The 13,485-nt window shown below is 41.1% G+C and overlaps 1 protein-coding gene across 1 annotated transcript; it reads left to right on the top strand.

Annotated features, from left to right (window-relative positions):
* The first annotated feature begins 3,828 nt into the window (after nt 1–3,828).
* On the top strand, nt 3,829–8,386 carry LOC110891574. The gene is made up of 7 exons (XM_035981521.1): nt 3,829–4,317; nt 4,471–5,084; nt 5,595–6,190; nt 6,332–6,408; nt 6,566–7,127; nt 7,284–8,099; nt 8,295–8,386. The coding sequence occupies exons 1-7, from the start codon at nt 3,829–3,831 to the stop codon at nt 8,384–8,386; spliced, it is 3,246 nt and encodes a 1,081-aa protein (XP_035837414.1).
* Nucleotides 8,387–13,485: the final 5,099 nt, after the last annotated feature.

Below are 13,485 nucleotides of genomic sequence, written 5' to 3'. Positions count from 1 at the left end.
TTTTGATGCACTAATATACTTGTTGGAAAGGGGTAGAGTGACCCTGTGTCCCTTCTGATGTGATGCATTTTGTAAGACACAGTGATTGTGGCCAGAGGATAATGAAAGCCCGATCAGCTTTAAACACGCGACAGTACCTACGACCAATGACTAACGAAAAACTCCGTCACTATGTCCCCACTAAGCACGCTGTTGATCTACATATTTGTGCCATAACCACAATGCTACATGCTTACTTGCTACATTCCTATTTACAAGTTGTGCAATACATGTGATATTATGTGATTGAATGTTATAACAACTGCGTATATTCATATATGTAATACACCTTTGAGGTCTTATTCGTTGAATAGAGACTTGTGTGCTCGCGTCCTTCACAAGACCTGACCTAACCAACTTTCTTCTAGGAAGATGTCGACTCAAGGGAACACCAATATCAACCACCCTCTACCTACAATAGAGGCGGAAATGCGAGAGCGCCTCTTACAGGCCATCGCACGATACGAGGTCCATCGCTCCGATTGCAGCGGAGGTACCTCAGGAAATAACACCCCCAACGGTAATGTTTAGTCGTTTAAGACACATTACAACACGTTTGGACATTTCCACGAGTGCCTTGCTAAGGCCTTACACAAATAATGTTTCTTACATCGCAGGCTGCACCTACAAGCAGTTCCTGGACCACAAACCTCGAGAGTTCGACGGCACTGGGGGTGCCTTAGCCTTCGTGCGCTGGGTTGAAAAGACGGATTCTGGTTTACGATTGAGCAAATGTGACCCCGAACTTCAAGTCACGTATATAGCTGGATTATTGGTCGATGAGGCTCTGTCATGGTGGAACCATCAAGTTCGGACAATGGGCGAGACTGCTGCAAAGGCTTTGACGTGGGACGAGCTGAAAGAGGTGATGCGTAAGAGATATTGCTCTAGGGCAGAGGTCCAGAAATTGGAAACCGAACTATGGAACTTGAAAATGGAAGGTCCGAAGATAGCTGAATATGTGCAGAGATTTGGCGATTTATCACAAGTTGCTTCGCATTTGGTGGAACCAAAATCTAGGAAGATTGAACAGTTCATAAGGGGATTGGCACCTCAGATTCTAAGCCTGGTAAAAATATCTAAACATTCAACGATCATCGAGGCTATCAACATGAGTGTGGCACTCACGGAAGAAGCAGTTAGACGAGGAGAATTTTCCACTGCAGAGGAGAAAAAGGAGACTGCTATAGAGGCATCTGGGGGTAACAAGAGAAAGCTCGCAAATTTCAAGATGGTTACTATGGGGAGTAGCAAGAAGAAGGCCAAAAAGGGAAAAGACTACATGGGTATCCTACCTAAGTGCGACAATTGTTTACGTTATCATGTCGGGCGATGTAGATATGGAAAATGTGCTAACTGTGGAAAGAGGGGGCACCCTAAAGAAACTTGTGGGCAAGATACTGAACGTGGTAATGGGGGCCACGACGGCAGTGAGAATCATGAAGGGGACAACGACAATGAAAATTGTCAGGGCAGAATAAGTGATAAACAGAAACATACTCAAGGTTGTTTTTACTGTGGAAGCAAAAAGCATTTCAGAAAATATTGCCCTAAAAACAATCAGGCACAAGGATGAAAGCTCCCCACCGGAGCTAAGGAGACATGCCAGGGATTCAAGCATGGGTATCGGTACGTCCCGAATTACTTAATGTTATGCATCTGTATTGCCAAATATTGTTGCAGATTTTACAATTCGCACCTCTAGAGTTCGAGAATATAATTGGTTTAAGTAGCGAGTAAGTAGATATTCCAGTACCCATTAGAACTAGCTTAGGGGAAGCTAGTGGAAGCCAACGCAGTAACTGGAATCGGCAAGATAGAACCCGGAGAGCGTAAGTTACGCTAGATCTATTGCCAATTGAGTCGGGAAGCTTCAATGTGGTAATTGGATGTATTAGTTGGCAAGTGGTCGAGCGGAGGTTGATATCCGCACCTCGATGACGAATGAAGGAACGCTTGAGACTCACGAAGCAGGATACACCACCACCGATCACGAATTGCCTAAGGCACGAAAGTCGTCGTGGGAAGGATGTGTTGTTTCCTGGCTCATGTCGGAGACAAGGGAGCCGAAGAACTAAAACTTAACTGTTGGAACTTTTGAGATCGTTGATACTTGTGCTGGATTAGTTTTAGTTATGGTTTGTAGCTATTTTGATTGTACAAGGGCTTATTTTGTAATTCTCTAGAATTAGGCTTCCTGACCTAGTGTAGATAAGATTCCAGCAAATTTATAAATTTGCTGGCTAGTCAGGAACACTATATATAGCCCTTTCATTGTAACCATTGGCAAGCTTTTGGCTCTTGAATGAATATTGTTGTTGTTTACATTCTATCATTGTTCTTGTGCTCAAATCTGATATCCAAGGTTCTCTACTGATTTATTTCATTGTTTGGATTCAATACAACACTTGTTGTATTCATTAATCCATTAGCTTCACCTTCATCTTTGATCATTCTTGACTTTTCATAGCTCAAACACCTAATCAATAGGTGTTTTGGGTTAAAACAACCAACCACTGTGATCCGGATTGAGTTTGGGATCTACAATTTGGTATCAGAGCCTTAGTGCTCTTGGTTGTTGTGTTCTTGTTAAGATTTTCCCTAGTTTTGAAGGTTTTTCAAAAGTTTCAAGGTTTTCAAATTTTTGGACTTAAAATGGATTGATTTGGTGTGTTTAATCGATAGGTTGTTGTTAATACATGATAAGGGAGTCATTTTGGACATTTTGGTGCATCAAAACATGGTTTTTGAGCTGTCTTTGAGTGATTAGAGGGTTTTAGTTCGTGTTAAACCCTCTGTCTAGCGAATTTAACATGAATGCAGCGAACAATTTATGAAGGCAGCGAAATTAAATTTTGAATATAGCGAACTTGGCGTTGAATACAGCGAACATAATTAAATCTTTTAGAAACTCCTAGCAGGATCATTAATTTCGACGATCATCATTCGAGCGAAATTACTGATTATCAGCGAAATAGTGTCCGATGACCCCTGAGCGAAATTATCAAAGGCGACTTCGAGAACTGTGATACTGAACCACAGCGTTCTTATCACGGTAATCAGCGAAATTAGTCCAGCTAACGTTTGTGTTGTGTTTTTCAGCGGAATTAGCTTGTTCGCTCGTGCAGGACAACCTAGGGTACCAGCGAAGGTTGAAGACCAGGAAGATCTGTCAGCGAAATTGCACGTGCCTCTCTTCTCATCGGCGAAATTAATTCTGTCACTAGTTTCCAGCGATCTGTCAGCGAAATTAGCTTCTGATCAGCTCTATTTTGTCAAAATCAAGCAAAGATGTCATTGAATCAACTAAGTCCAATTGCTCAAGCGGAACTTGAGACTGGAACCACTACTCGGCCACCAAAGTTGAAAGGGGCTGAAGACTTTAGCAATTGGAAGACTCGCATTCAATCATTCTTCGAGTACACGGACTACAATATGTGGCTCTCTGTCACCGCTAGACCCCACATTCCAACGGTTGTTCGAGGAGATGCGGTAGTTGCCAACAATGATGCAACTACCTTTACTGATGAAGACAAGGCTCTAATCCAACGTGATCTTCGTGCTCATGCTGCCTTAACCATGGCACTATCAACTGATGACTGCAACATGTTTGAAGAACACCGAACTGCAAATGCACTCTAGAATGCATTGATTGAGTACTATGAGGGAAATGAAGAGTTGATCGAAAGCAAGAGAGATATGGTGCAGAAACAATATGACATGTTTTGTGGAGTTCGTGGAGAAAGTCTTTCCGATCACATCAGTCGCTTTCTGAATATGATGACCAAAATGAAGAAGGCTGGAAATCCTTTCACAAACCGTGCTGCAATAAAGAAGCTGCTAGATTCACTTCCCAAGGAATGGAGCCTACAATGCATGATGATCAAGAAGGATTTACTCAACAATCCAAATCCTGTCACTCTGTCCGACTTGATTAACACCCTAAGAGCCTTTGAAATGGATGTCAACAAAAGAGAGATGAACACTGCTGGTTACCCACCAAAGTCAACTCAAACCTCTGCCGGATTGAAAAACGTAGCGTTTCTTGCTTCAGGTGGCATCACTCCACAAGCTTCTGATTTAATCTATTCAAACGTTTCCGCAAGCGCATCGAAAGCTCCACAACCCAGTGAAAAGACCATCTCGGTTGGTGATACACAAGCATTGAAGGTGTCTACTGAAAACGTGGCACTGTTCAACATGTTTCTAAGCAGCTTTGAAGCTTTGATGTCTGGAGAACTGAAGAAGGAAATGCTCACTGCCGAAGACATGTATCAGGTTGATCCAGATGACATGGAAGAAATGGATCTAAAATGGCAGATGGCCATGATCACTTTGAGGTTAAAGAAATTTCAAGACAAAACAGGAAAGCGTTTGGGTCTTGGAAAAGCTGGTTTTGAGAAATCTAAACTTAGGTGCTATAACTGCAAGAATCTGGGCCATTTCAAGCGTGATTGTCCTCTGTTGAAGGAAGGAAACAGTGAAACCACTCCTGCTGTAAAGCAAATCACAGTTGAAGAAAACAAGAGCAACGCATCTCCCAGCACGCCAAAAGCTTTAGTCATCGAAGACTATGATTGGAGTGAAGAAATTGCTGAAACTAAGGAGCAAGTCAACAAAGCTCTTATGGCAAAAATCTCAAGCGAGTCCTCACTCAAACAGTTTAAAAAACAAACAGTTGGAATCCCAAAAGGAGACAACGTAGTGGACAAAGGTTTGAAAAGCATTCTCACTTCAGTGGAGCCTGAGAATGAAAAGAAGTGTGGAGAAGCAGAGGAGCATGTTTCGAAAGAGGCATCTGATCAAAAGAAGGGTAAGGAAAAGGTCCCAGCAGCCGCCATGAAAGCAGATTCATCAAAAGAGAAGGCTGACAAGGACTTGGTAAACAGTATTCCACTTAGTTTTAAAGAAAAATTATGCACACCTGCATGCGTTGATGTCGTGGCACATTACAAATCTTTAAATCTAGAATTTGAGAGACAAAAAGACAAAGCTTTAAAAGTTAACAACGAGCTTAAACAGAATAAGGCTGCATATCAGAGAAAGTTGGATTCAACTTTAGCTGAAATGCAAACTCTAAAAGAATTTGTGTTTCGAAAAGATTTTATCATTAACGATCTCACAGAAAGATTAGAAAAAGCTTTGAACGAAAAGAATAAATTACAAATTATAATAGACAAATGGAATGTCAATCAAAAGGCCTTTACTGACATCAAAAACTGCCAATGACCAACGTTTGTGAAAGACGGGATTGGGTATAAGGATAGGCACGGAAATGAAAGAAAACTATTCTTTCCATCACATAGCAAAAACTATGTGCCTATGCTGACTCCTCATCCCGAAAATGATCTCATCAATGAAAAGGCCACTGTTGAACAAAATGAGTTTTGTGAAAATGAGACAACCGCTAACTGTTCTAAAAGTAATGCAGATCCCATTGTGTGTAAAGAAGATGTGTGCGATGAGGATGGAGACTGCGGCGGGTCAAAAATAGGAATCGGATATTCAGGCGACAGTTATTCCACCATTAACTGATTCGCCTGGAACTGTTCTAGGAAAAACAATGTTAAGGATGAATCTAATAATTTAAGTAGGATGGATGACTGTAATGGCCGAGTGCCTAAATTTAAATCTTCGGATGACTATAAGGGCCATGTGCCTACATTTGAGACCCGTGATCATGAACATTGTGTGTCTGAATGTCATGATTTGAATTATGCTTTTTGTGATGATAAAGTTGTTTGTGAATCTCCTGTATTTGTGCCAGAATTGAAAAGGAATAGTTTTGGAAAGTTCCTCACAGAGGAGATTCCTGAATTTATTCCTTCTAGAACAGGTATGACAGACTCAGAAAAGAACGTCACTGAAGATCATGGCAATGAAGACTCAAGCACCGCTGTCTCAGAAAATGAGCAACGATCAGAAAGTTCAAGTGAAGATCAAACAACAAGTAGTGAAAGTCTCGAATCCTCAAGTGAAGATCAACCCACCAATGATGAAAGCTTCGAATGTTCAAGTTCTGAAACCATTGAAGACCAAGACTCAGAAAGTTCAAACAAAGATCAAAGCTACAATGAGTCAAGTTACGAAGCAAGAGAAGAGCAAAGCTCAAGCGAGGACAACACGTCTGAAAGTTCATTCGATTCAGAAAGTGATGAAGAATACTCAGAAGATGAAAGCAGAGTGGACAAGAAAATGAAGAAAGCAGAAAGCTCAAGACTCTCATCACATACATCATCTTCTAACACCAAAAGACCCAGACATAAAAGATGCTTTCGATGTGGTCACTTAGGACATACAGCGAAACATTGTAAAACCAAGAAGTTTTCTAAACCAGAACATGATTTTCTTACAAACGTCACATATCAAGTAAATTATCTTAAGAAGTCTGTTAAAAATCTGGTTGAGTCAACAACCTATTTTTGGAAACAAAAAGAGGCCAACGTGGGTCAAAACCACGATAGATTCGAAATGAAGCAAATGTGGGTTCCCAAAACAAACTAATTTGTATATTTTTGTATATCAGAATAAACTCCAGAAATGGCTTCGTATGCTCATGGAGTACATCTGGCATGTAGACAGTGGATGTTCAAGACACATGACTGGATTGAAGGAACTTCTGAAAAACTTTCGCTTCATCGATGGTGATTTCGTATCTTTCGCTGGAGACGAGAAAGGAGGAATGATCGTTGGAGTACGAGATGTGGTGTCTGAAGCCCTCACGTTGGAGAATGTCAACTATGTTCCGGAGCTGTGCTACAACCTCATGAGTGTCTCACAAGTCTGTGATAAAGGAATATCAGTGCTTTTCAATGACATGGAATGCTTGTTCCTCAAGCCCGGATATGTTGTTCCTGCTGAAATGATTATGCTCACTGCTCCAAGACAAAACAACACATACGTGCTCAATATGAAAAATCCCAAGATAAACGACAATCTGACCTTCTTGATCTCTAAGGCTGCAGAGTCGGAATCCCTGCTTTGGCACAGGCGATTGGGGCATGTTAATTTCAAAAATATGAACAAACTCTCTAAGTTAAACTTAGTAAGAGGCCTTCCGATTAAAGAATTCCCATTTTCTGAAAAATGTATAGCATGCGCCCAGGGAAAGCAACACAAGAAATCCCACAAGTCCAAAGCAGTGAATACGATCACTGCGCCTCTTCAATTGATGCATATGGATCTTTTTGGTCCAATTAGTGTTAAAAGTCTTGCTAAAAGTTCTTACTGTTTGGTGATCACAGATGATTTCTCTCGATTCTCATGGGTCTACTTTCTTGAAGCAAAAAGCGAGACAGCTGAAGTTCTCAAATCGTTCATCCTGCTGATTGAAAACGTGACCAAACTAAAAGTGAAGTCGATCAGAAGTGACAATGGGTCCGAGTTCAAAAATCAAACCTTCATATCCTTCTGTGCAGAAAAGGGAATTCATCTCCAATATAGTGCAGCCAGAACTCCCCAACAAAATGGAGTCGCTGAACGCAAGAATAGAACGTTGATCGAAGCTGCACGAACCATGCTGGTGGATTCAAAGCTTCCAATCATCTTCTGGGCAGAAGCAGTAAATACGGCATGCTACGTTCTAAACAGGGTACTCATTGTAAAACCACATGGAAAGACTGCATATGAACTTCTCTTCAAAAGAAAGCCGCTCATTGACTTCTTCAGACCATTTGGTTGTTCGTGCACCCTTCTGAACACTCAGGAAAATCTCATCAAATTTGAAGCAGTGGGTGATATCTGCTACTTCATGGGGTATTCATCCACACAGAAGGCCTACCGGGTTTACAACAAAAGAACGAAGATAGTGATTAAATCATACTATGTTGACTTTCAAGAAGGAAACTACACCAACACCGGAAGTACTCCTGATTGGTTCTATGATGTGGGTGTGATTTTTAACACCTTTGAAATTCCGGAAGTGGTTTCAGAAACAGAACCTGTTGAAGACACTCAAGTTGAACCACTGTTTGACTCATCAGACATTGGTTTAACTCCGTTTACCACCCGTCTATCTCCATCAACCGCTGATCCTATTCTGGCTGTGAATGAAGCAACTGGTGACACTTCGCCTGAGAACACCCAAGAAAACGGTGCTTCTTCTTCACAGGCGAATGTGGATGAACCAACTCAAGAAGATGATCCACCAGTGATTTACGTGGACGAACACTTCACCCACCTTCCGTAACAAATTGAGTCTTTGACAAATGCCGGATACAAGACAAATCGAAATCATCCTCTTGAAAACGTCATAGGCACAGTCGAAGAAGGAGTGCGTACACGCGCGCAGTCGTCAAGCATCAACAAAGGTCTCTTTGCAGCTTTTCTTTCGCAATCCGTTCCATGAGACATCGAAGACGCTATTCAAGACTCTAGTTGGGTCCAGGCTATGCAGGAAGAGCTGTCTCAATTCAGGAAGCTTAAAGTTTGGGAATTAGTAGATTTACCTGAAGGAAAGTTTCCAATTGGTACTAAATGGGTTTTCCGTAACAAGATGGATGATCGTGGAGTGGTGATCAAGAAGGCCAGATTGGTAGTACAAGGTTTTCGTCAGGAAAAAGGGATTGACTACGAGGAAGTATTTGCTCCGGTTGCACGGCTAGAAGCAATCAGAATATTCCTGGCATATGCTTCATATAGAAATTTCAAAGTTTTCCAAATGGATGTAAAAAGTGCTTTTCTTTATGGGAAAGTAAAGGAAGAAGTCTACGTATGTCAGCCTACAGGGTTCGAAGATCCTCATTTTCCAGGTCACTATTTCAAGCTGGACAAAGCGCTCTATGGTCTTCACCAAGCTCCACGTGCTTGGTACGAGACTTTGTCAACTTATCTGTTAGAGTGTGGGTACACCAGAGGAAAGATCGACATGACTCTCTTCACCAAGAAGATCGGGGAGGATGTAATGCTGGTTCAAATCTACGTCGACGATATCATCTTCGGGTCAACTAACGAGGCATTGTGCAGAGAATTCGGGAACGTCATGAAGGCAAAATTCGAAATGAGCATGATGGGAGAGCTGAATTTCTTCTTAGGGCTAGAAGTGAAGCAAAAGGAGGATGGGATTCTCATTCATCAGGCCAAGTACATTCGGGATATTCTCACGAAGTACAATATGAACGACTGCAAAGTTGCAAGCACCCCATTCGCCTCTCAGATAGAGCTTACTCTAGATCCTCAAGGAAAACCAGTAAACAAATCCTTTTATCGCTCGATGATCGGTTCTCTGATGTATTTAACGGCTAGCAGGCTGGACATTATGTGGGCAGTCTGTCTTTGTGCTCGATTTCAAACAAATCCCAAAGAATCTCATGAAACTGCTGTAAAGCGCATCTTCCGCTATCTCAAAGGAACTCCGAAACTAGGTCTTTGGTATCCTAAAGATAGTAATTTTGATCTTATTGCCTATTCTGACAGTGATCATGCAGGTTGTAAAGTAGATCGCAGGTCTGTATCAGGAGGATGTCAATTCTTAGGAAATCGTTTGATCTCATGGCAAAGCAAGAAGCAGACAACGGTGTCCACCTCAACCGCTCAGGCAGAATACACCGCGGCCTACAGTTGCTGTTCACAAGTTCTCTGGATACAAAATCAGTTGTTGGATTATGGAATCAACATCATGAAGACTCCTATATTCATCGACAATGAAGCATGTCTGGGAATTGTGAAGAATCCCATACACCACTCAAGAACAAAGCACATTGAAATTCGAATTCACGTAATTCGAGACGCCTACGAGAAAGGGTATATTCAAGTGGTGCCAGTGGATACAACACAGCAGCGGGCCGACATTTTCACGAAAGCCTTTGATAAAACCCGATTCAATCAGCTGGTAACCTGGTTGGAAATGGTTAATTTCCTTGAATGGAAATGAATCTTGTGATCCAATTTGTCCGTAAATGTTATATTAAAAAAAAATCGTTTGTTGAGAATAAAACAAGTATCGAAAAACGTCGCCTACCAAAAAGATTTTCTGTTTAAAATTTTATTTTCGGGCAAATGGACTCACGAAAATAAATATTTTAGGGGGGATATATTCATAAAATCCAAAAACAGATGCTTATGTCTGACTCCTGCTAGAGGAAGTGATAGAAAATTGCTAACACTTTGTCATTTCTTGCAAAAACAGAAAACAAAAAGAAATCGGGGTACCAAGCAACGACGTGTCGGTAGATTTAGCAACACCGACGAGTAAACTGCTGTTAGGGAGCAAAACATAATGTCTACACAAGAATTTTGGCTTTTCTCAGGCATTACGCATCTCAGTGGGTAACACATTGCGGCATATGGATTAATGGTCTTGAATCTTGCGTTGACAGATTGCCAAAGTCTGAGATTTCGGGTCTTTATATTGGTATTTCATTCGGAGGATATCATAGTTGTTCTTCTGCTGCATCCAGATACATGCTGACCTAGACGCTATGATATTCTTTTAATAATAAGTGCCTTAAGAAAAGGCCAAACCCTTCTCATAATAGGCGCCATTTTTGGCCAAAAACCTTAGATAGATTAGTTTGGTCACTTTGCTGTACGGTAGTACTGACCTGTTCACCGAACTATCTGTCTTAGCCCTCGATAGTTCTTGGGATCTCTGTTGTACGAAAGTACAGACCTGATCTCCGCTCTATCGTTGAAGAGAATGAAACCAATATACTGACCAGTTATGAGGAATCTTTGTGCATACCTTGATCACGGGGGTATGTCCTGATGTGGGACTCACGGGGGGCGTAATGACTCTATTCTCAATAGCTTGTGTGGGGGCCATCGAAGACTTGTCAATATTATCGAAAACATGATAAAAGCGCTCTCCGGAAGCACGTTGAAAGAAGGATGCATGGATTTAAGCGGACAAACATACTGACAGTTTATCTTGTGCCCTGGTTAGTAGATAATATTAATAATAAATAAAGAAATTGGCAGGTGTTGGCGATATGATCTTCTGCAGGTAAGTTCGGCAAGCGTCGAGTATTTTAAGAAAATCTACATCAAATGGAACCTCCCAGAGCTGAAAATTTGAAGTTCGGAGTCAAAATGGCCCAAATCTTATTAAGTTTGTGAATATTACGAAATAAATATTTTGTAAAACAAAACTGGGCACGTTTTACGAGAAAGTTTTAAATCAACAAGCGAATTTAAAATTGTTTGAAATCCCTCTATTGGCGGCGGAATTAAGATTCCAGCAAAATTATAATTTCGCTGGATATCAAAATTCTCATATAAATATCTTCTTCAACCGTCATTAGTTCGATTTTTCTTAAAAACTTCTTCATCTTCTCTCTAAAAACCAAATCACACCACATTAAAAACTCTTACAAGATCAGAATCAAAGTCACCTTATATCTTCACAAGATTCATTGATATCAAAAGCTCATCATGTAATCTTCGATTGATGTTCAGACCCTTGCATTCTTTGTTCCACAATTTTGGTTAACTATCCCTAATGTTCATGCTTTAATCCATTCCCATTCTTTCCTTAAACTCGAATCTGTAAATGTTATTATTGATGTTTGTTGCGAGTATGTAACCAGTTAAGTCTTGACATCGTAGTGTTTGCACAAGTGTTAATCATTCTGAAATTCATGAATCTCAAAAGTCTCGAACGCGAGTTCGAGCACCCAGCAAAACAGTCTATTTCGCTCATGTAGCGATTTAGTCTGTTGTCTTCCCTGGTAGATCGTTTCCGGAAACAGAGCTTTGTCATCACTATGTTCGCTAGCGAATTTTACCGATAAACAAGCATTTGATCCGAGTTGTTGCCGACTTAGTCTACCGAGCCACTAGCAAACTCAGCGAATACAAAGACCAAGCCAGTCAGCGACATCAGCGAGGATTTCAGTCTGATTAGTCAGCGAAATCAGCAACGATGATCATTCATCGTTGCCGATGAGAACTCGGGATCTCGACCACTGGCACCGGGGAAGACAATCAGCGACCCGGCAGCGAATTTATGCACAAAATTATTTTTTTTAACAAATTTCTTTAATTCTTTTAAGCAATCTTTTAATATCTTTTTCACAGTAATCTTGTAAATACTAGTTTGTGTATAGTTTCTCGTGTAAATATTTATTTTCTCAAGCTCTTTCTAACTTGCCTCGTTTTTCGTGTCAAAAGCAGTATGCTGAAGAACATCGAATGGGACAAAACGTTAAAGCATAATCAAAGCATCAATCTGGAGCAGGTCCCACAGGAATTCGAGGATGCAGCTAGATGGGTCAGATCTAGCAGAATCGGGTACGCGGTCGAGACTACCGTTAAAGTATCCAAAACTCACATCCGAGAGTTCTGGGAAAACGCGAAGCCTGAAACTATCAATAACACAAGAGGGATGTCTTCAACAGTGCGCAATAAACGAATAGAGGTGACTGAAGAAGGAATTTGAAAAGTTTTAAAGCTGCAAGACAACGCAAACGACCCAATTTCGCTAAAGAAAGATGATATCTTGGATGGATTTCGGGGAATGGGGTACGTTGGAGACTTTCGGCACTGAATGAGATTAAAAGAGGTGGACTCACAAGGGACTAGAGGTTCATAGTTCATGTATTTGCTATGAGTCTAGTTCATCGCAAAGGTGGGTTCAACGGATTAAATTTGGAATGGTCAGCAGCTATGTTAAATTTATGTGTGAATCAAAAGTTCAACATCTCTGGTTTAATCTTCAACAATATGCTGGAAAATGTCAGCGGACCGACTTGGGCGATGTATCCAAGGTTCATTCAACTGCTAATCAATGACCAATACAAGGATGCTCCAAACGATGGAGATATTTACAAATTTCACGTTCCTACAAGTCGTCAGTACACAGAAATCAAGACTAATGAATGGGTGTTGTTACACGACTGGATGTATCGAGCTGAAAGATTGCCTTTAGTAAAGGAAGCATATAGAATATACAAGGAGGCTATTCAAGAAAATCATCAAAGAGCTGCTCAAGAGCAAGCTGAGGCAGCTGCAAAGGAAGAACGCTCGAAGGGAAAAGGGGAAGAAAAGCAGGCTGCTGAAGAAGAGCCACCTAAGAAGAAAAAGGCATCTGAAAGTACTGAAAGATTCATGGGTGCAAGTATCAGGGCGACCGAGTCTGAAGAACATCGCCAGCATATCAGAGATATGAGAGAAATTCACGCCCTACAAGAAAAGGAAAAGAGGGAAAAGAAACTCAAGCGAAAAGAAATATCAGCCTCCGAAAGACCAGACACTGTTACTGAAGAAGTTCAATCACTGAACGATTTTGTAGATGCGTTGATTGTTGATCCTGATGAAGCCTCAGCAAGCAAGGGTTCGTCCAAGGTATCTCCTGTGAAGCCGACCAAGTTCTCAAAGCCACCAGTCCCTCCACAAAGGGTTCGTCCCTTTCAAGAACTCTACGATAAACTGATCAAAGATACCGGTCCTCTGTTGCCAAAGAAATCTGTCTGCTGAAAAACCAAGTAAACGACACAAACTTTCTGAGAG

The sequence above is a fragment of the Helianthus annuus genome, chromosome 2 (genome assembly GCF_002127325.2).
Source record: "Helianthus annuus cultivar XRQ/B chromosome 2, HanXRQr2.0-SUNRISE, whole genome shotgun sequence".
Taxonomy (NCBI): Eukaryota; Viridiplantae; Streptophyta; class Magnoliopsida; order Asterales; family Asteraceae; genus Helianthus; species Helianthus annuus.
Note: the sequence above shows the minus strand (reverse complement) of the source record. Positions and strands in the feature narration are given on the sequence as shown.